At 42.1% G+C, this 22,826-nt stretch overlaps 1 protein-coding gene across 2 annotated transcripts in view; it reads right to left on the reverse strand.

Annotated features, from left to right (window-relative positions):
- hhip (hedgehog interacting protein) overlaps positions 1-22,826 on the reverse strand; it is a gene marked incomplete at its 3' end in the record, with an annotated part of 51,889 nt that overhangs the window by 5,832 nt on the left and 23,231 nt on the right. Inside the window, exons 5-11 of one of the 2 annotated variants that reach the window (XR_014602100.1) lie at positions 19,836-19,987; positions 17,136-17,309; positions 15,041-15,184; positions 14,570-14,688; positions 12,130-12,253; positions 9,440-9,600; positions 6,082-6,138 (exon numbers count right to left, since the gene is read on the reverse strand). Coding sequence is in view for 1 of the 2 variants with exons in the window: in XM_084076476.1 (XP_083932602.1) it covers positions 6,082-6,163; positions 9,440-9,600; positions 12,130-12,253; positions 14,570-14,688; positions 15,041-15,184; positions 17,136-17,309; positions 19,836-19,987 (956 nt within the window). Of the gene's footprint in view, positions 1-6,081; positions 6,164-9,439; positions 9,601-12,129; positions 12,254-14,569; positions 14,689-15,040; positions 15,185-17,135; positions 17,310-19,835; positions 19,988-22,826 lie in introns of both variants that reach the window. The other variant, XM_084076476.1, reaches the window with a different exon arrangement.

Genomic DNA, 22,826 nt, shown 5'->3' on the forward strand with positions numbered 1-22,826 from the left:
ACACACACACACACACACACACACACACACACACACACACACACACACACACACACACACACACACACACACACACACACACACACGCACACTCAAGTACTGTATAGGGTGTACCTTGCCTGGTCCATCTAATGATTTGTGACGTAAACAGTTGATACACTTCATAAAACAGGACCTGTGTTTCTCAGTTCACTGTGTTTTCAAGGTCTCTGCTTCGCTGTAATTCAATCACACAAGGCAGCAGCTGACTAAACCCCAATGTGTGAAAAGTGCTTTGCGATACCTTCCCCCCATGCCACCCCCTTTCTGTTTGGACAGAGGCTGTTGCAATGGAAAGACAAATGACCGCAGAAATCAGTAGGAGATTTGACTCTCCGTCTAATGATTTAAGGACTCCCTGCAGGCTACAGCTCTGAGAATGAAGTTAATTTCATTTGACTGCGAATGGATCCACATGCACGCATGCACACACACAGTATTTCTGTCTAATTAAGATACCATAGGATATGATAAACCTGTATTGATCCACATGGGAGAAATGCAGGTGTCATAGCAGCAAGAGTGAAACATGGGAACGTATAAGGGTAAAACCCAGTCCATACCAATGATTTGCAACTTCGAGTTCGAGTTCGAGTTGCAACTTCCAACCAGTTGCAGCGGTCTGAGTTGACCCGTTGCAGGTGGTTGCAAGTGGTTGCTGTTGCAACTTGTTGCGTTGCGAATCATTGGTGTGGTGGACTGGGCTTTACTAGAGTCAGGATTGATTGGATAATTAGAGTCAGGACTCGGGAGCCAATTAAAAATAAAACAAGAATGACATGTCATATTATACCAGCTTGTGCCAAGCTAAACCCCTTGAAAAGTACAATAGTTAAATTAAGGTGCCTTTCACATCTAAAGTTGACATAAAAGGTCTAGAGCAAGAACCAAATTGTTACATTGTTGCAATAGTCATTATTTCTGGTTTGGGTTCACACAGTCCTGTGTTAAGCATGCCAAAATGTGTAAACATATTAGAAAGGATTATATTAGATAATAATTCATAGATTAACAATAATGAAACTCGCTATGTCTCTGAAACACTGTTCAAGGGAGTTTTTATTAGAAGCCTAATAGTTTGTTTGTTAGATGTTAGATTGTTTGTGCCTGTAAGAGCATGAATGTCGCCCTTTTGTCCACTATTCTTTAGTTCTTTTTCCTTGCTTTAGTTTGAATAATATTAATTGAATGTGTTAATTTAAATGCTTACCAGATGGTGAAGAGTAGCGCGTGTCTGTGTCTACTGTAAGTTAGCGACGGTCATTCTGTTCCGTGACCGGAATTCTTACGGCCATTCAGAGTATGGGAAGGCATTGCGGACACCCCATTGGCTTAAAGGACAGCCAATGAGGAAAAAGTCACAGAAAAATCACTAATAGCGGCTGAACTTAGACCAGCTTGCTCCACAAGCAAATAAGATCAAATAAAATATAATTGTTAGACTTGAATGTGTTATGTGCAGGTTACAACTGCAGCATCCAATGACAGATAAGTTGTCCAATGACATCAATTTGTTTATTTTAAGGCACTCTTGGTACAAAGTGTAATGCACATACATTTACTATGTACTAGTGAACTTCTGTTCACTGGTGTGTGCATTTTTATGCTGTGTATGAACATATAATGGCTATTGTATGGGGGGTGTATGTAAATGTGTAGTGAATATCCTGTCATTCTGGGCAGATTGGGCAAAATGTCTACAGAATTTGGTTGCAATAATATGTCTATAAACTATAATGTAAGACTAACATAAGATCATGTAAGATATTGTGCCAGCTCCAACTGTGTCTGGAAGTTCAGTGCAATTCATGTTATTAGTAGGATCTATTAATTATCAGAGATTTGGAAAATAACTAGCTCCTCCCTTTCAGGCACACCGCAAACAATGAGCCTCCTTCTCTGTCTCTGTCACCTCTCTCGCTCCTTTTCAATCTTCTCTCTCACTCTCCCTCACAGCCTCATATTGCAGTGCACGCACGCACGCATGCACGCGCGCACGCACACGCCCAGAGTGTTTCAGAATGCATGGTGGCCTATTTATTATTGGAGGGGTGCTCCAGCTGACAAACAAATACCTAGAAATGAAGTCATCTGTCCGGGACATGTTTACACAAACACCGCCGAGGGATTTTATGGCTGACGTTTCCCCCTTTACGCCTCCTCTACCACCCTCCCTGGCTGTTCCTCCTTTCCCCTGTGTTCCTAAACATGAGCGAGCACGCACGCACGCGCGCAAGCGCACACACACACACACACACACACACACACACACACACACACACACACACACACACACACACACACACACACACACACACACACACACACACACACACACACACACACACACTCACACATTGCATTGCTATGTGTAGTGAGCTTGTACATCGGCTATTTTCGCTATCCGTCATACGAGTTGGTCGTGGCCCGGCTAGTTACAGCTGCATACACACTGAAGCACGACTCTGTTTTGCATGTCACCCCCAAGTTATCTAGCCCTCCCTTCCTAACTTTGCTTTCCATTCCCTGATAACATAAAAAAAAAAAAACGGGAACATGGCAGTGGAGGAGAGGAGAGAGAGAGAGAGAGATGAGGAGGACCACCCGACTTGATAACAGGCTGAGGTCAGAGGCGTTAGCTACCCCCCTTTATCCCCCGCTCTCGCCTCCTCCTCCTGTAACAAGATCCTAATAACCAAGTGGCGAGTGTGTTAAGGAGTCAGCGCTCCAACACCACAGGGTCTGCGCAGACTAAACAAGCCCGATAGATGGTGGAAAGAATTGTTCTTGGGGAGAAAAACGTTGGGCCGGCAGGCCATGCCAGAGCACATAAATACAGACTGGGGCCGCCGGGGCCCCTTCCAGAAACATCTGCACCGTAATTAATTGCGCAAAGACTTGGGTGGTACTGTCATCACCCTAGGAGTAATTAGCCGGGGATATGTTTCTATTGTGATACTGAGGCATAGTACATACATACATACATACACTCAATAGCTGTCCCTCACTGTCAGTCTCTCTCCCTTTTTGTATTTCCATTTCTGGACTCTCTCTTTGTGTATCTTGGTCTCTCTCTCATCTCTTCTCTCTCTCTAATACATCTGATCCCTGTGTCTTTCTCTTTCTCTCTCTGACTTAACAGCTTAAACCCTATATTCTTTGTTGACCGGGGTCCCCCAGGGCTCTATACTTGGTCTCCTGCTGTTTCCCCTCTAAAACAAATCTCTTTGGCTCGCCTTAAATAGCAAAGCTTATAGATCAGCTATTTTTGCCGAATGTTCTCCCCATAATAGGGACACCGTAGGGTGCATATGGTTAAACTAACGGGACATTACGACATCATGGCCCTGTACCAGACCTCGCTCCCCGCAGTGCGGTGAGTTCCGTGCGCATTGTCTCTAAAGAAGCCCCACCTGCTGACATGCAGCCGGATGACCTCACCGCAGACCAACGATCCCCGTTTCCCAGCTTCACTCAAGCATGTCAAATGAGGGCACGAGGTTCAAAAACATGGGAGGTTTCGCATAACAACAGGTTCAGCTTAATAAGCTATTGGTTTGAATAAGACAGCGGGCAAAGTTTGCTCGCGTTCAACGTGATTTCTTTACAGCTGGAGTGATACGTCAATGACAAACACGCATTCGCCTATAGGGAGGACACAGCAGGGGGATTCGTGGAATACATGCATCATTTCCCGGTATTCACGGACAAATGTTTTTCACATGTACATGGCTTGGCACAAACAAACATTTTATAGATCCATCACTGTGTAAAAGTGATTTTTAACAATGTGCAACATATGGGGAGAGTTAGAGAACAGTTCTGACACCGGCACACACATACATTTCAAATGATGTGTTCGCCCAGATACGAGAACATACAGTACGCACGCACGCACACACACATGGATGCAAAAACACAAAACACATACACTGCATGCTAGGCTGCAACCCATAGCATCACATGGTTTTGCCTGTAAATGATCCAATAATGATGGAAGAAAGGTGCAGTGAATAAACCTGCATCTGCGTCATTTAAAAGGCTCCAATTCAAAGGCCACTTCAGTGCACTGACTCCACAGTAAAACTAAGAAAATACATCCCCTGTACTTGTACATGTGGTTCTTTCATGTGTTTTAATAAAAGTTACTGCACCGGTGGAGGAGGGAGAGGTCTCTATGCTTGTCAACAGGTGCCATTGCAGCCAGTTTTTCCCCTTTCCCCCCACAGCCGTTTTCACCCAAAAACGACTGTCAAACGTTCCGAAAATAACCACCAGGCCAGAGTTGTGCTAGCAGGGTGAAAAGGGGCCAGCTCGTACGCGTCGCTGTTAGCAATACCTTGCACTAACATTTTCAAACGCTGCGCTTACTCTCCAATTACTGCTCAGAGTTTGTCTTGGCTGAAGAAGCCAATGATTGCGTGATGATGTGTTTGAGGAGGGGGGCGCAAGTACCCGCTGGGTCCCAGCAATGCATTGTGGGAGATGTGTAAGGAAGGAATGGGAGGAGAGGGAGATGGGAAGGAATGATGTTCCTGTGATTCTGCTGTTGTTGTAAGGCACTTTCTGAATGTCATGTTTAATCCATTAAGACAGGGAAAGCATAAAATCTATTAAAAAATAGCAAATATACAGGCTCATAGCGCAGCACCGAGTGCTGCACTATGAGCTTGTAGACCTGCTATTTTTGAAAAATCTTGGAAATTTGTGCAAATCTTTGAATATATATTTTTTAAAGCGAACATTTGTAATTCAAATCTTTGCTTCTGGGGGGTCCCTGGAACAGGTCCGCGGCCAAATACATATCATTTTGGGTGGACCTTGACATGGAAATGTTTTGAGAACCACTGATTATAGCAAAATACGTATGATATTTGTAGAATCCCCAGAAGCAAAGATTTGACCTAAGAAATCGCTTTAATTTTTTTTTAAAATATATACGATTTGCACATATTTTCACGATTTTTCATTGAGCTTGTATGTCTGCTATTTTTTTATAGCCAAATAAATCTAAAATGACACAGATGCGTTCCCGGTCTTAATGGCTTAACACACACACATCAATGTGGCTCAACTACTTGCCCACTAGCTACTAATCGTAATGTTCTGTGTTCAAATCTGTCTCTTTCCTGTCTCTTTCTTAAAAAATCACACCCTGTGTGAAGAGAGTGGTGCCTTTGATGAGCCCCGTATTGATGTTGTCATCAATGTTTGTTTATTGGACATACATACGGACGGACACACGGACAAAGTCAGATATAGGAGTGTTTGGCACCACTCAAAAACAAACAAAAATAAGTTATACCATGATGGTTATTATTGTGAGAGAACATGATCTCCGCATCAGCATCCACAGTGGAAAACAGCTGTAACAGATGACATCAGACTGGTTTGATGAAGTCACATCATCATTTTGATGATGACATACAGTATTTGTGCAAACAACCGCAGACTAGCTCACAATTAAATGTGCTTTATAGGAATTAACATCACAGTTGGAACACGTCCTTTGACCAATGAGGCTGCTTGGCTGCTGTATAAACAAAATTAGAGTGATTGCTTACTTACTGTAACTAGACCAAATTACAACTTGAAACTACAATAAACTTGGAAAATAAGAGAATCTGAGTCAGAGAGAATACGAGGGGCTTAATTGCAAAACGCTGTGGATCCATTTAGAAAGAAAATTGTTGCCTCAAGTTAGTTCGTTACTCAATCTTTCAAACGCAGGTGTGATTACATCCACAAAACTGTTTCTGTTTTGTAAGCAAAGGTTTCTTTTACTAAATTAATTCACTCACATTTTATCTTGGTGTTTACTTTAAGCCAACAATCATTTTGTTGGGAGTAGTTTTTCAAACTGCAATGACTCAGCACTCAAACCTGACTGTGAAACAAACTTTGACCAATGAGACTGCTTGGCTAAACTACCTGTTGTCGGCATGATGGGTTAGTCATGGCCCACTAGTGGGCCCCGGCCCACAGGTTGGGAATAGCTGCTGTACAGTATACAACTGCCCTTATTAAAATGTTGGACTGTACCTTTTGGGGTCCACCAGCTTGTAGAGCTTCCCACTGTGTGACTGGACCATGCTTTTACTGCTCGCCAAAATGTACACCTCACCTGAGGAAGAGGAACAGATTTTCATGAGAAATTGTATTTTCCATGAATGATTCACAACACATAGACCTATACTGTATATTATAACTGAAGACTGTACTTCCCAACATTTAAAAGTATGCACTTGTGGATGTTTATTAATAAGTTGAACAAATAGTAAACATCTACATGTATGTACTGTATGTTCTCATTGGTTTGAGGCTCCAATTGGGAGTAGGGGAGATTAATTCTAAAGGGCTTGGGCTTGATATACACTTATTATGAGTACTTCCTTGCGCGTGGTGTCAGGCACTGAAAATAGCAGATCTACAAGTTGACAGCGAGTCGCGCTGCAATGCGTTATGAGCTTGTAGAAAAGCTATTTTTCGGGTACGACACCGGCACGCAACTAAGTATGAAGCCCGCCTAACAACACTGCAGTGCTGTACTTTCCAATGGACTTTCTTACGAGAGAATTTCATGGATACTTTCACTGTATCCTCATGATGGGGAACCAGACGGATCATTTAACGAGAAACAAGCCTCAAAGAAAGTCTGAGGGGCCCGCACTTTGGTTGGGACACGTGCCCACTCCTCCACATTTCTTGCACCACCACCAAATCATGAACAAATGCAGAAATCTTCAAAAGAACCCAGCAAGAACAATGAATACCCATTACTGGTGTCTGCGTGAGGCCTCAAGATCATGTGTTCATTCGGAGCAGCAAAACCAGAGTTGACAGCTAATCATTCTGTGGGTGATGTGATGAGGCTGTGGGTGGGGGCTGAGTATCCTTCAAATGAAGACTTTCATTCCTAAACGCTGTGTATCCATTCTGGAATAGTTCTGCTACCCAAAGTTCATCAGTCAGCAAAACCATAGACTAATTCCATCCTCGACAGCACAGCAATCTTTATAAGCCACTGTCTTAAAAATGTATCGTAACATAATTAGTAACCCATAATGCGCATTATTGGCTGAAGATGGCTGCTGTATCGCAGATTTTCAGCTTTTCGCACTGTGAGCTAAAAAGGACATGACATTTTGCATAGGAAACTAGCAGGCTATGTCCTCACGTGTCTCTGTGTGTCTGGAGCTAATCTCGCAAACCACTGGTCTGATTAGTGTGTATGCACGCTGCCAGTAGTCCACACAAGTACCTCCACTATGTTTTCCCCTGACATACATGTTTTATACCTTTTGAAAAATTAAATATTTCATAATGAAAGTCAAAGGGACTGTGATCGGACTGAAACCTTGGAGTCATATGTCGTACAGTAGATACATCATAAACGACTGATGTCATAGATCAGTGGTTCTCAACCTGTGGGTCCCCACATGATTTTTGGGGGGTCCCCAGATGACAGTAAAGTGACAATTTAAGGACTTTTAAGACCTTTTTAAAAAAAAGAATATTAGTCAAATATTGGCCAAATTGTCAAATAATGTAAGTTTTTTTTTTTTTATCCGATCTACAAGCTCACAACGCCTCGCAACGCAAGGCATTGTGAGCTTGTAGATCTGCTATTTTCACAATATTTATCTGCGGAACCGAGTCAAACTAAATGTAATGCCTCAACTCCTACAATTAAAAGTGCTTGTCAGGATGGGTGGTCCTCAGTTCAAATATGATTATTTTGGGGGGTCCCCAGTTCAAATACGATTATTTTGGAACCACTGTCATAGATGACTGATGTCACAGGCTGGCCACATGAAGTCCGAGATCCATATTGGAGCCACGCCGTTCCCATGTTGGATCTTGAGTTCCACAAGAATCGATTTTGTGACTTGTGACATGTGACTTAACACGACTAGACCGGTGCCCTTTGGGTACGGCCTATTCGGGGACCATGCAAGTCGGGAACAATGACGTGTGCGTGTCCCCACCCGGTTAACGAGTTGGAAAGATATTTCATTTTGTAATGGACCTCTTCTCCTATTCTACACCTTATCATTGTTCACCTCAATGCACTCTGGCTTATCTTCAAGCTGCTGGTCTTCCAGGTGAGCAATAACACATATCAGATTGTGTGTGAAAACATTATCACATTCTAGGTGGTCACAAATACACGGCCCACAGTCAGTGGGCCCTTTGAGCAGTAATGCTATTTTATGGAAATTACTGTTAATCCAGTGGGAAGTGCGCAGTGTTTAATATCCTGTTTGGGAACGTGTTACGAAGGTCTGGGCACTGGGGTATTCCATTTCCTGTCGCTGCGAGTGTGACTTCCTGTTTGGCCTGTGCTCGGGTATTGGTTTGGAAATGGTTTGAACCTAGGAGACCCTGTGTGCACGCCAACACACATGCGCACAAACACACACAAGGGCCAGAAAGAATTGCAACAACCCCTCCCAAACATATTCTGGGGGTCAGAAGCAAAATATATATATACCACCATGTTGGTGTCAAAATTGTAAAATCCTCTTGGTAAATAATCACACGGGACATTTCCCCAACACAAGGGATTGTTCATGTAAATACATGCGCCATTGTTCCATATACAACACCCAATGACTCTAAACAATGGTTTCTCCAGAGTTTTGAGATATGTCACGCTGAATAAACATGGCTTTCAAGATGGCTCCATGCAGCTGACTTCACAAGATTTGTTGACACTTATGCTGTCACTCATAATATCCACTCATATCAAGCGAGGGACAAAGAGAGAGGGGGTGGGGGGGGGGGGGGGGGGGGTGGGATGGAAAGGGAGGCTGTATGTCTAAAGGTTGATTTGGAATGTTATATTATATTTCTTTATAGTAATATTTTGAGGGGAACACGCTGTGAAATAAACAAGCAGTTTATACATAAAGCATGAGGTGATATATCATCATATTATTTTCATTCTACATTGTAACACTAAATGTCGTGCATCTACTGATATCATTTATACCCAAAGCACATCAGACTAGGGATGGGACGATATGAAAATTTTATGTCACAATTATTGTGACCAAAATAATTGCGATTTACGATACTATCACGATAATCAAAATATGCTTAAAACTCTTAAAATGGCACTTTTGTTAACGCGTTGTGGTGACATGTTGTGAGCGAAGCGAAGAGATTTAGAGAGTGAAAAAAAGACTAACGTTCTTTACAGGTGCGTTTTATCAATTCTAGAGGGTTTAAGTGGTACTGGATATGCAGCTCGGCAAAGGTGAATTGATCCCAGTGTATGACGACGGAGGACAATTTCAAATCTCTGCGATACGATTCTTGCAAGCGTTCTTTATCACGATAAACGATAAAAACGATTATCGTCCCATTCCTACATCAGACCAAAGCAGATACTAACCCAGTTCATCCTCTCCAAAGCCCAGGATGTGTCCCACTAGCGTGGAACCACAGGAGGTGGTTGGGCCCAGACACAGAGCTTTCTCCTGCCACTGTTCGCCTCCTGTTGCTGATGTTGATGAAGGTGAGGATGAGGAAGACTTCTGAAGGATTCGCAGGTTACTGAGACAAGCAGAACACAGTGGTGATTTAATATTGGAGGCTAGGTTATAGATTAGTATATATAGTACAGTACATTGTATGCATTAGTTTGCAATAGCCTTATTCCCCTTTATTAACCTGCATTAGTCAATTTACCAGTATGGTAACACTTTACAGTACTTAAAGGTCACGTCTATAATGCATTATAATCACATTGATAGGGCATTATAATGCACTTATAAGGCACTATAACACTTGTTATAGATGTTTATAATTATGCATAACAACTTATAACAAGGGTTATGAAGTATTTTAACTTATAATAATATAATGTATAAGTGCATGTCATAATGCATCATATACTCAGTGGAACAGCTCATTATAACTACAAGGTACCACTTTACTTAAAGGTCTTGTCTATAATGCATTATAATCACATTTATAATGCATTACAATGCACTTATAATGCTTCATAACACTCGTTATAAATGTTCATAATTATGCAAAACAATTTCTAACAAAGACACTTTATAACTAACTAACTTAAGGTACCTATAATGTGCTGTTCCACTGAGCTTATAATGCATTATGACTAACACTTATAATAAGTTATAAACGTTGTAATAAGTTGTCATACTGTACATAATTATACACATTTATAATGAGTGTTATAATGCCTTATAAGTGCATTATAATGTGTTATAAATGTGATTATAAAGCATTATAGACGCAACCTTTAAGTAAAGTGTTACCGAAATATTAATTAAGTACTTACAGGGTATTATCATGTAATGAAATTGATTAATAGACAGGTAATACACTGGAATAAGACAAAGTGTTAACCACGGTTGGTGCAGTTATCAATCACTGCAAATGCAAGATACAATGCATTCATCAACAGTAGCATTGGTAATGTGTCAGTCGAGTTGGGTCGGACACAACTACTTCTTGTTGTGTCACAGTTCATTGATCCATCTTGCATTTCCCAACCCGGAGCCCACATGGTGTCATTTAGGCTCTGGCTTTTTCAGTTTCAAAACAAAGTCTGTGCCAGAAACCTTCACTCGCAGCCACAACATCTCTGCTGCCACAAAACTGTAATAAGGCACAGAATCAGCCACGACCGCACAATTTTTCAAACTCGATGCCATCTACCGATAGCGCGCTTCCCTTCCCTCCTCTACGCTATTTATTTCCTCTGTTTACGCTAGCGTCGATGTTTGACATCAGCGAAGTAGGATGAATTACAAACCAAAGAAAACTGTGAACAGTTCGGGCCAAGGAATCTAATCTCAATTTACACTGAATGAGCTGAGCCGTGGTGGTGACAGTAACATGATACTGGTGTTTTTTCTCCTTGGCATATGCCAATGGAAACCACACGCAGAACTCTGGGTTTATGTTGGCATCTGCTGAGGAAAGGGACAGATGTCAGTTTGAGAAGAAGAGTTATGTTCATCTTGGTAAATGCCCCCGAAAGCTCACAGATCAGCTGTGCTTGTTACTGCAGCAGCAGATTATAAACTGGATTGGAAAAGGAAGCCACTGCACTGTGGCAAAAACATCAAGGGCTGGACTTTCTTGATATCATCTGTTCATCTCGGTAGGCCTAACACTGAGAATGCCTCTGAGGGCTCACAAATTAGTTTTATAACTTCACTGACTGTAGCAGCACAGCATCACAATGGCAAGTGATGCAACTACAAAGGGTAAACATTTTGGTTTGACCTTGATTATTCACAAAGGTGCGATGCGCCCTTTTTGCGGCGTGGCACAGAAAGTGACAGTTGTCTAGAAGTGTTGGTCTGTTTGTATGTCCCAGTCCAGAACAGCGTTGGTCTGTCTGTATGTGTATGTCCCGACAAAAGTATACGAATTACAGCCAACTACACATTTCAACTTATACTGCTATGCCAATCAAAGCTCAGGCAGGTTAGTACTCATCTTGTGCTTGCACACCAATCACAGCTCAGAACCATCATTGGTGATGTGTAGACATTGCTCAAGATATATGCATTGCATATCACTATAGCCCAATGCAAAAGGATAAAAGAAAGAAAATGCCCCACTACAGCAAGAAAGAATAAATATTTTCTCTAGATATTTTGTTAACTTATATGTTCATGTTAACTTAACATAATACATTAACAGCATATCACTACTCCGAAATTACAGCTCACCTCACACTGCTAAGCTCATTAGCACAACACTGGAGCTCTGTTCACAAACTACACACCTAGTAACTTGCTACATATACCTACAGATTGTACAGGGAAGCCACACCTTTATTAGACTCTTTTTGAAAGGGTTTTGTGTTTTTTCTTTCTTTTTTAGACAGTTATTTTAGTTGTGCAGTTTCAGAAGGGAGGGAGATATAGTGAAAGAGAGGCTCTGGAAGACGATGCTGGTGGGATGCCATGCTAGGGCCAACTAAACACATGTCTGACCGGAGGCTTTTTTTTACCACTGGACCAGCGAATGGCCAAAGCCTCATGTTTTCAATCTAGGGTTGTTTACATCCATTCCTCACCAGTGAGTTTTCCTACTTACCCACTTTTGTCTCCAAACACATAACTGCTGTAGAGTCTTCTGGACTGACAGCCCCTGTAGATGAAGCCACCGACAGGCGCAGCCCCGCCACTGGACTGCAGGTCATAGATGGATGGCTCATTTTCTATAGAAAGCCAAGGAGGGGGCAGAAGGCTGGTTTAAGCACTGTGCACCTGGCTCTGTATTTAATATATTTTAACACGTTCAAAATATACATTTTCTCCCTAAATGTTTTTTAGTCCACTCTTGTATACCAGTTTTGTTTTAGTCCACTTTTGTATACACGCACGCACGCACGCACGCACGCACGCACGCACGCACGCACGCACGCACGCACGCAGGCACACACGCAGGCACGTACGCAGGCAGGCATGCAGGCAGGCACGCACAAATGCACGCGCACGTGCACACACACACACACACACACACACACACACACACACACACACACACACACACACACACACACACACACACACACACACACACACACACACACATATACAGTATATATGTACTGTATATCACCATATGGGTTATATTGCAGTACATTAATTAATACCATACACACTCCTGTGGTTGGATGCTAATGAGTTGCTACTTAAGACCTTAACGTGATTCATGCCTACACTAATGACAAGTGTTCCTTGTTTGTGTTGTGATCAAAAAGGGATATCCATATTTACTGCAATCTGTCAAGAGTCCATTAGCACATAGCGCTGTGTGGTTTCCATTGATGAGGGTTTGCTTTGGTAAAGAAGTAAACCGCTATTTCAATGGTACTGAAAAATAATTGGGGTTGATCTCATGGCGAATCGCATGATCTGTTATATTATTTTAACAAAGAATTTTATGTGAATATATCAACATTTATTAGTGGATGTTTTTGAAGTACTATGGTTTTGTTTTTAAAAAATGTTTTTTTTTTTATATAGCTGTTGGATTTGGAGGGAGAGGTCTATATTTAACAAATGTCTTTGACCTGAGAAACCCCTGCTCACTTTAATCACTTAGGGTAACCAGTTAAGTCACAGGTCCTAGGAGTGGGAGTGGAGGTATTGGGGATGGGGGGGGTCGTCCACCATCTGTTCTTAGCTATCTGCAGTGTGTGTCTCCTTATCCTATAGCCCAGTGGTTATCAAATGGTGTGCCGTGAGACAGGACCAGGTGTGCCTTGGGATTTTGTAACAACCACAACTACATTATTGCAATTCATACAACTATACCAAAGGTTATGAATTCTCTTTTAATTTATCAGTACTTTGCGTGCACTAATTTCCCTATTCAGATGCAAATTCTATACTTGTATTTTTTTTTTACATTTTCAAAAATAGATCCACAAGCTTACAAAGTGTCATCACAACACGTGAGCTTGTAGATCGGCTATTTTCTCAATTTTTGAAAGATTTTGAAAGCATAAAATGAGTGATGATTTTGCACAGATATTAAAACCGGTGTGACTTGAGATTTGTATTTGCCCGTTGGTGTGCCTTGGGCAAGAAAAGTCTGAAAACCACTGCCCAATCCCATAGTGCATGGCTGTTTTCATAGACAATTTCCCTTAATCATTAATGTGTCTTACAGAATATGTTCCTCTACATGTTTATGGTGAGAATATATCTCATTTAACGACCACCTTGCTTGCATACCACGTTTTCCATGTGGAAAAATAAAGTCTTGAACTGAATTGAACTGCAAGGTGATAGGTGGAACTGAGCTTTGGTCACATACAATCGGTAGGAGGAGGGATTTAGGATTCAGGGGTTATCTTGGGTGGTCAAGACAGCATTCAATGTTGTCGAGTCCCTTCTGGTACTGATTATTGCCTCAGCGTGCGCCACATCGAGAAGAACTAGGCCTCCTTCTCAGCTGTGTTTTCAACAGCCCTAACCCATCATCTAGATAGTCATTGTTGTTGACAACTATAAATCATATTCATGGACACAATCTCACATTCTCTTGGCAGCGCTGTACAGTACTGTATGAGGAAGGAATCTTTGCAGATCACAAAGGATTTTTTTTTTCTTTTCGTGCTCAACGTTCAAACTTCACTCTCTCCGCACTTAATCTGGTGTGTTTCTGAGCTTGCTGGAGGTGGGCCAAAATACCATGTTCTCACAATATGAAAAGACTGGCATCGGCATCCACACTGAGCTGACATGTGTAAAAACAGATGTCATTTTTATGCAAGAGGAGGAATACGAAAGGTTATCCAGAGGGATAATAGAGGTTTTCATAAGATTCCATAACACTTTCTCAAACTGTGCGGCCATGAAACACAACACACACACACACAAAGGTCAGGCTGAGTCATTTTCATCAGGAGCAACATTACCGCACCGCTATAATGCAATCCAGATTCCCCCCCAAAAAAAGGTCAATAATATCACCAACATTTTTTGGGCTGCAGTTGGGGGTGTGTGGGGAAACTGGAACTCACCGTAATCTTTTCCCTTAGTGATCTCTAGTATTCTCCCCGTCGATGTATTTTTCCCGCTGGCGTCCGTGCAAAGAATGAGGAGGCTTCCATTGTCTGTTTGGAGGCGATCCACTGCACACCTAGGATATGAAGACGAGGGTTGAACGCAGAAGAAACAACAGCAACTGGTCTTGACACAGATTTTTGATGCCGAGATGTGATAAAAGAGTTCCATTCCAAAGTAGGCCTACTATTGAGTTTTACTCTTTTGGAATGAACTTGCTCAAGCAAATCTTGCAAAAGACATGTGTTTCAAATAAAGATCATCGAGGCATGACGATGATCAAACGTGGTGTTTTTAAGCTAATTTATACACGGCGAAAATAAGAAAACCACTGACAAAGGGTTAATTTGCCTTAACGTTGTCAGAGTCGGTTATTTCGTTTCATTATCTATATTTAGGTTTTACATTCTTTTGAATGGCTCACTCACCTGCCTGGGTCATGCAGTCCGTGTGCAAAGATTTCCGGTGGCTGGTTGGTGCTGTTGAAATAGGGGTTGTCCTTGGGTATGGTGTAGGGTGACGTACAACAGTTTGTGTCCACGTCCACCCTCAAGACAGAGCCTGTGAAATCACTGTGTTCAGACGAAGACAACAGATTTTAAAATGGCAGGAACAAAAATAACATCCATATACTGTGGTATATCTGGTCTGATGGCTAAGCATCCTGGATGGTGGTGAAGTTTCCCCTTTGAAGGCATGGTGGGGTATAATCTAGTGCAGTACATTGATTTCTACAATATGATACAGTAGATAAAACCCTTGCAATCGGGCTGCGGGCATCCCTATTTTGGGCATGTCATAGGTGAAAGTTTTCAGATTTAAAATGTCTACAATAGCCAATGCTACTCATTGTTGATGAGGCTATTTCCACACAACACCACCATACTATGAAGTATAAAATAGGCTTAGTGGTTAATGAATTCATTAATACAATGTACATACAACTACAAGTACATCAAACATTCTTCTTTCACTATAAGATAACTAATTCCAAATCATTGCCATATAATAACCTAAACGGTATTTACTGATCCCCGAGTGGAAATATTTGTTTCTGCATTTAACGCAGTAAGGTGCCAGTTAACTCATTGAGTGCCATTTACGTGTTTCACGTGTTTTAGCGCTATGGTGTTGAGTGCCATTAACGTGTTTCACGTGTTTTTGAAAAAAATAGAAAAAAAAAGAAAAGATTTTTTTCTTTTTTTTTTTTTAACCCAAGATATCATCATCTGAAGATTTGCAGCTCCATCCACTCCTTGTTTAACTTATAACTTAAAAAGGCTGTATCTCGCTTCCTAAGCACTTTTTTTTTTACTTTGAAAAAATTAGGGATGTCCGATTTTATCGGCCTCCCGATATTATCGGCCGATATTAGCATAAAAATTGATATCGGGAAAATATCGGAAAATATATATATATTTTTTTGCTTTATAAATAAGTTACAGGAGTTCTTACTGTATATGGTGTGTGTGATATGAAATTTGAGCTTACCCTAATCACAATAATCCCCGCATATATCGGTATCGGTTGATATCGGTATCGGTAATTAAGAGTTGGACAATATCGGTATATCGGTTATCGGTAAAAAAGCCAATATCGGACAACCCTAGAAAAAATAAAAAAAAATAAAAAATTGTAATGGCCAGAAATAGATAATAATAATTTGGGCACTCAATGAGTTAAGTGCCTTGCTCATGGGCACGTCCACACGAAGCCTGGAGGAGCCAAGGATCGAACCGGGGGAACTTCTGATTACCAGACAGCCTACAGCTCTACCTACTGAGACACTGCCGCCCATAATCTACCGCTCATTTAATCCAGACTAGTATCATGCGATACTAATAATGACCAGCCTGGTATACAAGACTATATGTCCATAGCTATCCTTTTAAACCGTATGGTAGCAGCGGTACATAATCTTTCTGACCCCATAACGCCCTGTATTACTGTGTGTGCGTAATAGGCTGTGTGGATGCTCAAAGGGTGGGCCTGGGACAGTATGATGTTAAGTAACTGGTGTTGAAATCGATTGCATCAGGTTTTGTTTTAACCCATTCAATCCGGGAAGGCATCTCTGTCAGTTTAGATTTCTTTGGCTATTCAAAAATAGCAGATATACAAGTTAATGGCGAGGCATCGAGTGCCGTGCTGTGAGCTTGTTGATCTGGTATTTTTGAAAAATCGTGCAAATCTTTGAATATATATTTTTTATTCTGGGGGTCCCTGGAACAAAATATTTACAAAAGTTGCTTTAAAAAATATATATTCAAAGATTTGCACAAATCTTCACGATTTAAAAAAAATAGCAGATCTACAAGCTCATAGCGCGGCACTCAGTGACGCGCTATGAGCTTGTATATCTGCTATTTTTGAATAGCAAAATAAATCTAAAATGACGAGAGATGCGTTCCCTGATTGAATGGGTTAAATAGATGAAGTATGTCTTAACAGGGAGCCATTCAAAATGGTCACTAATTCTCATAAAAAGCGATTTGTATTGATTGGCGGGACCTCTGGTCTCACCTGAGACCGTCCATCTCCTCCATGTCATCCAGTGTGATCATGCCATCTCCCAGAACGATGTGCAGGAGGCCGTCAGGGCCGAACAACAGCTGGCCCCCGAGGTGCTTCCTGTGTAGTTCTGCCACCTCCATCAGCACCCGTACTGTCCGAGTGTCCACCTGGTTTGGGTTTTTCCTGAGACAGGGAAATCACACAACACGTCATCATTTAATTTCTTATAACGAGATTTACAGCAGACGATAGCTTTCATTAGAGTTAGAATACCCATGGGTAGCATCCTTTTAGAGGGATCTCCTCGGCTATACCGCAACTACTGGCAGAACAACCAGTGCTTTATGAGAATTTTGCCCTACGGGGCATTTTAAGTCAAGCAATCCGATTGGTCAAAGACACGTTCCAGCCGTCAACAAGATAAATTATATGGTTTTATAGGAGAATGCCTTTAGAAATTCAGATCGGAATATTCACCATAATGCCCTGTGGCAATGTGTGAGTAATTGGCTGTGGATGCTCTAAGGGTGGGCCTGGGACAGTACGATGTTAAGAAAGTTGTGTTGAAAGCTATCCCAGACAGTCTACCCAACACTGGGATAAATGGCATCTGTTGTTTTGAAATAGATTAAGCATGACTTGATAAACAGGGAGCCGTTCAAAATTGTCACTAATTCCTGGAAAGAGCGATTTATATTGGTGGGTAAAATGATACTGCAAGTGCGTATGTGAGTGAATATGAAATGCTGACAGGACAAAAGAAGCCAAATCCAACATAAAATTAGTTGACATAGTTTTGTTGTCTGGAGACGTTTAGTCTGAATCTGATGTATCACCAAAGCTCCCATCATGGATAAGGCACTGGGTGGATCTTTCTTGCTCTCTATAGCTGTAACTCAAGCTCTGAAAAAATGTTGCACCACTCCAAGTCCAAAGTAAGGATTTGGCTGCGTAGTATCAGCAACAAATATTTAATGATGTGTTATTTTGGGCAGGGTATTTGGGTAGAGAAAGTGCTGAGTGTTTTCTAAGAGCGGCACGCCAAAGAGTGATTGACTCTCTTACACTGCCATGAAATTACTTAAACTGGCAGTCATCTTTTATTGCAACGCCCCAAATTAAAGACTACAGAGTAAACATACCATGACTGTATACCCTATTTTATATAATTGCCATTGGAAAAAAAAAACTTTTTTGTCTTTAAGTCAATTGTACAACAGCGATTATGAGAGTTAAGATGTAGGTAGCCTAGCACTTATACAAGTTGGTGAGGAGAGGAATGTCTTTTTTGTTAATCACAAGTCATTGTGAAAGTGGTGTCACAGTCTTCCCTGAGAGATGTGCTATAATTAAACCATCATTACATCTTTCTATGAAAACAAATCCGCCCCTGACTGTCAGCATCCAAACCCCAGCAGAAAATCCAGCTGGTCATATACTGTACTGTACTGACAAACCTACTTCTTACTTCCACACGTTCGTTCCTGATTAGGGTATTTCAAACACTTCTAACTTGTGACTTTCCTGGGATCTGCCAATGCATTGTGTGCTTTTTGAATAAGACGTGTGTCAATGCTGTCAGAGTGAGGGACGAGGTAAATATGCTGTTCTATTAATCCCTTCCAAGTGATTACATCATATTTTTTGCAATATTAAAAACTCCCCAGGAAACTTCGCAAGGGAGCATGACTGAGATCTGTTCCAACACTTTCCCCTCTCACATCCTTTGAAAAAACATGACAGGGGTTGAACGTTTCACAAATTTGTGGAATTATACAGCACAAATCTAATCAACATAAAAAACAGAGCAGCATGAGTTTATACAGTATATGGCACTTCATTTTCACCAACCATTTCACTTCAAATGATGCCCTTAAAATAACTTATCCATGTGAAGAAATAAGAACTTGTTGTAGCTATGTTCCAGCAGACCACGTGTCCAATTTCCTACACATTTAGCCTAAAATCGATCATGGCTGTAGCCTTTGGATCATGTACTTTTTTGTTTAACCGGAAGGGCTTTTACGCACACAGTGCATGTGTGCGTGGACTGGAGAGACTGAGACACGCTCTCTTTCATTACTTCAGCGTGGACTTTAAGTGTGTGTGTGTGTGTCTCACTTCGAACTCACGCAATAAGCGAGTGCACGCACGTTCTCGCTAAACCTTTTTTTATGCCCACTGCAGGCAAAATATTCACGTGCGCGGCCAGTCAGACGGTGTGTGTGTGTGTGTGTGTGTGTGTGTGTGAGACACAGACACAGCTACACAGACAGAGAGAGAGAGAGAGAGAGAGAGAGAGAGAGAGAGAGAGAGAGAGAGAGAGAGAGAGAGAGAGAGAGAGAGACACACACACACACACACACACACACACACACACACACACACACACACACACACACACACGCACACACACACACACACACACACAGTACATCAGGAACGAAGCCATGGGGGGGATCTGTGTTACACTGTTGACACAGTTGGGAGGAGCCCAGCCACTGTCTTGGAGGGTGAACAGAACAGTGGGCCCCTGACAACATTGCCCACCATTTTTTATAATATTTGGTTATCAATCAACACAGATAAATCAATATCATACATTAAGAATATAATGCTTTATATAATATTCAATATAGGTAGGTAAATAAGCAAAGTAAATATTCCACTTTTAAAATAATAAGTTAGTATATAAAACAGTCCCTTCACCTGGAGACAGTGTATTCGACCACGCGGAGAATGTGGTCGTGTGGTCCGATGGCCCAGCGTTCCTGGTTGGTGGTGTAGGAGACGTAGAGCTTTCCGTTCTTCTTGTAATTGGGGTGGAATGCCAGGCTTAGCAGGCCCCTTTCATCTCCGCCCTGCAGTCAGACGGCAAAAAGAAAAAGAATTACTATACTGTACATCCCCCACGTCTAACGTGACCATGACTCCCACCAGCACCCCCTTCACCATTACTACATGTCTCGATGCCCACCCCGCCAGCACCATCATCATCATCATCATTAACATCATTATTCACCACCATTCATCTACTCTGTACCATTTTTTGGACCATTCCTTATCTGCTGCACTTAGAGTGCTGCTCTCCAGAGTGACTGACTGACTAAAAGTGCAAGCTTCAGTTCCTAGATCGTCAACTATAAGGGACAAGAGTTAAGTAGAGGATTGTAAGAATGTGTTTCCTTTATCCATTTACTTTTCTTAATGCACAGTAAAATAAATAATAAACTCAGTGTGTAATTTTTTTTTTACATCGGATCTCACTGTGCGTGTACATTCCTGCTTCTCTCTCCCTCCCTCCCCTTTGTCTCTCTCTCTCTCCTCCTTTTTCAAACCCACGCTTTCTCCCATCTCCATCTCTATACCAGGTCTTTGACAACACCATTACCAGCCATTATAAAGTGTTTGACTCTGGGTAGTGCTTTGCAATTCCCTATACTCCCCCCCATACACCCATCCCTCCGCCCTACCACCCCCCACCCTCCACCCCAGCCTTGTCTTCTCCTCCAGCCCTGGTTGTGCGTGCTTGTCCTCAGGGTCGGGGGCCCCTGTGACGCCCCGGGCCCTCACGGTGGCCTCCATTGTGCAGTGATTTGTGTGTGTAATCTTCGGGGGATATCTGTGAATGCTGTGCTGAGTGGCTGAAAGAATTTATTAGCTCACTCACAGTTCATAGAGAGCACAAAAGTGCAGAGTCCTTCAGCCCCTTTTTTTTTGCCCCCACCCCTCTGTTTCTTTCTTTCTTTCTTTCTTTCTTTTTTTTACCTCCAAATCCATCCAGAATTCCAGGGCCAGTAGAAGAAGGAGTGAGGGAGGGAGAGAGGAACGATGATAAAAAAAAAAGAAAAAAGAAAAACAAAAGAATCTTGGGGGGAAAAGGAAAGTAAAACCTAAACAGGGGGAGAGCTGCCAGCTCCCACTGTCTTGGCAACATGTTTAGAAAACATCTAAATTGCTTGTGTAATATGTAAACCTTTGTCTCACCCCCGGAGGCTGCTACATCAGTTGTCACAACCCCGGTGGTCCTCTCATCATAGTTAGCTGTAATAATCTGCTATAGCGTTTCATTCCCTAGGCAAGGCAAGCCAGGTCGGCCCTTTGTGTGTGTGTGTGTGTGTGTGTGTGTGTGTGTGTGTGTGTGTGTGTGTGTGTGTGTGTGTGCGTGCGTATCGTTATTTTATTCTGACAAAAGAATGAACAGAATGCTGGGCTTTTCAAGGTGTCAAGAATGTTTATAATGTGGCCCCGACATTTTCTTTGGTGCACGTGTAGTTATATTAGTCCAAAAAGAGATTGGTCCACCCCTCTAATAAGTGCGCTCCTTGGACCACAGACCTTCGCCAGGAGTGGATGCCTACAAGGGTTGTGTCCGTTGTGGGGTGCAGCCGACAGGACACGAGGAAGCTACGGGGGGAAATACAGTTTGTACGACAAACCTTTTTCGCGTGTGACGCCCTCTATGAGCATAAGTGAAAGCTCTATGGTAGGTGTGCTCTCTAGACGCCCCTCAACATTTGGGGCAGATTGGATGATTTATGGCATGGTTTTGGCAAACTTTGGAAGCCAATCTTACTGGAATAAGAAAAATCTGTCTAATACATCTGGATCACATGACTCAAGAGATATTGGACCTCATTCACAAAGCTATTCGTAAATGTCCTACTATATTTTAGTGTATATACCGACGTGCCATTCACGAACATCCAATGTGAAGTGAACTTCACCGTGGTCTGTAGTAGAGCAAGTTCAACTGTGCCAAAAAACTCATAAGAAATAAAAGCTCTGCAAGCTTACAATGCTTCGCATTGCAATGCCTTGACAGCTTTTAGTCCAGTGTATTATGGCAAGAAAGTCCCTCGCCATCAAACAATGGTGTCAAACTATGACATACGGCTTAAGTGGTTAACTCTGAGTGTGGGGAACACCTAGCAGAGGGTGGGTGCTATACTTCAGCTGGGGTGAGAGCAAACTTGGCATCACGTCTTCGACGGACACAGCTGCCTTTCCACCCAGGTATTCCCTGACAAAATGGTTAAAGGAAGGAATGCGACATAAAATACGATAGGGTCAGAGTTTGGGCTGCAGTGGCAGGGATTTGGACATTGGTATATCCTAGGTTACAGCCCAAGGAACACACATCATAAATTATGTTCGAGTGTCCTGGATCTCCGAAGTCCTGTTTGGATTGCCAGGCAGTGCCGGCTCAGTCAAACACTGCAATGATACAGGCCACATGCGGAGAAGAAATGACTGCATGATGGAATGAACTTGAAGCACCGGCTAGCAACAACAGAGACCGATGTTCTGAGCTATCAAGTGAAAGTTTTGACAAATAACTATTTGCCCCGAAAAGCTAAGTTTAAACATGCTTATGTTTATGAGCAGTACTAAATATCAGATCATCAAGTGATTTTTCCCTTTTCTTTTTTTTTCATAAAATCAGGCGGAGGGGGGAGGGAGAGTGTAGAAAACGCAGAAATTATCACAGCTTGACAAAGAATCAGAACAGATTCTATTCATATTTTTTACATTCTGCAACCTCAGTTTGAAAAGTTTGGGATTCAGAGATGTGTTGACCCGAATCCTCAAAAATAAACACATTTTGGGGAAAAATGGGTCAGAGACCAGAATTCCAAAGAGGGCTACATCCGGAGCCGGGGAGGGGAGGGGGGGACCACCAAGACACTGGTTTAAATG

The sequence above is a fragment of the Gymnoscopelus microlampas genome (genome assembly GCF_963454915.1).
Source record: "Gymnoscopelus microlampas genome assembly, chromosome: 2".
Lineage (NCBI taxonomy): Eukaryota > Metazoa > Chordata > Actinopteri > Myctophiformes > Myctophidae > Gymnoscopelus > Gymnoscopelus microlampas.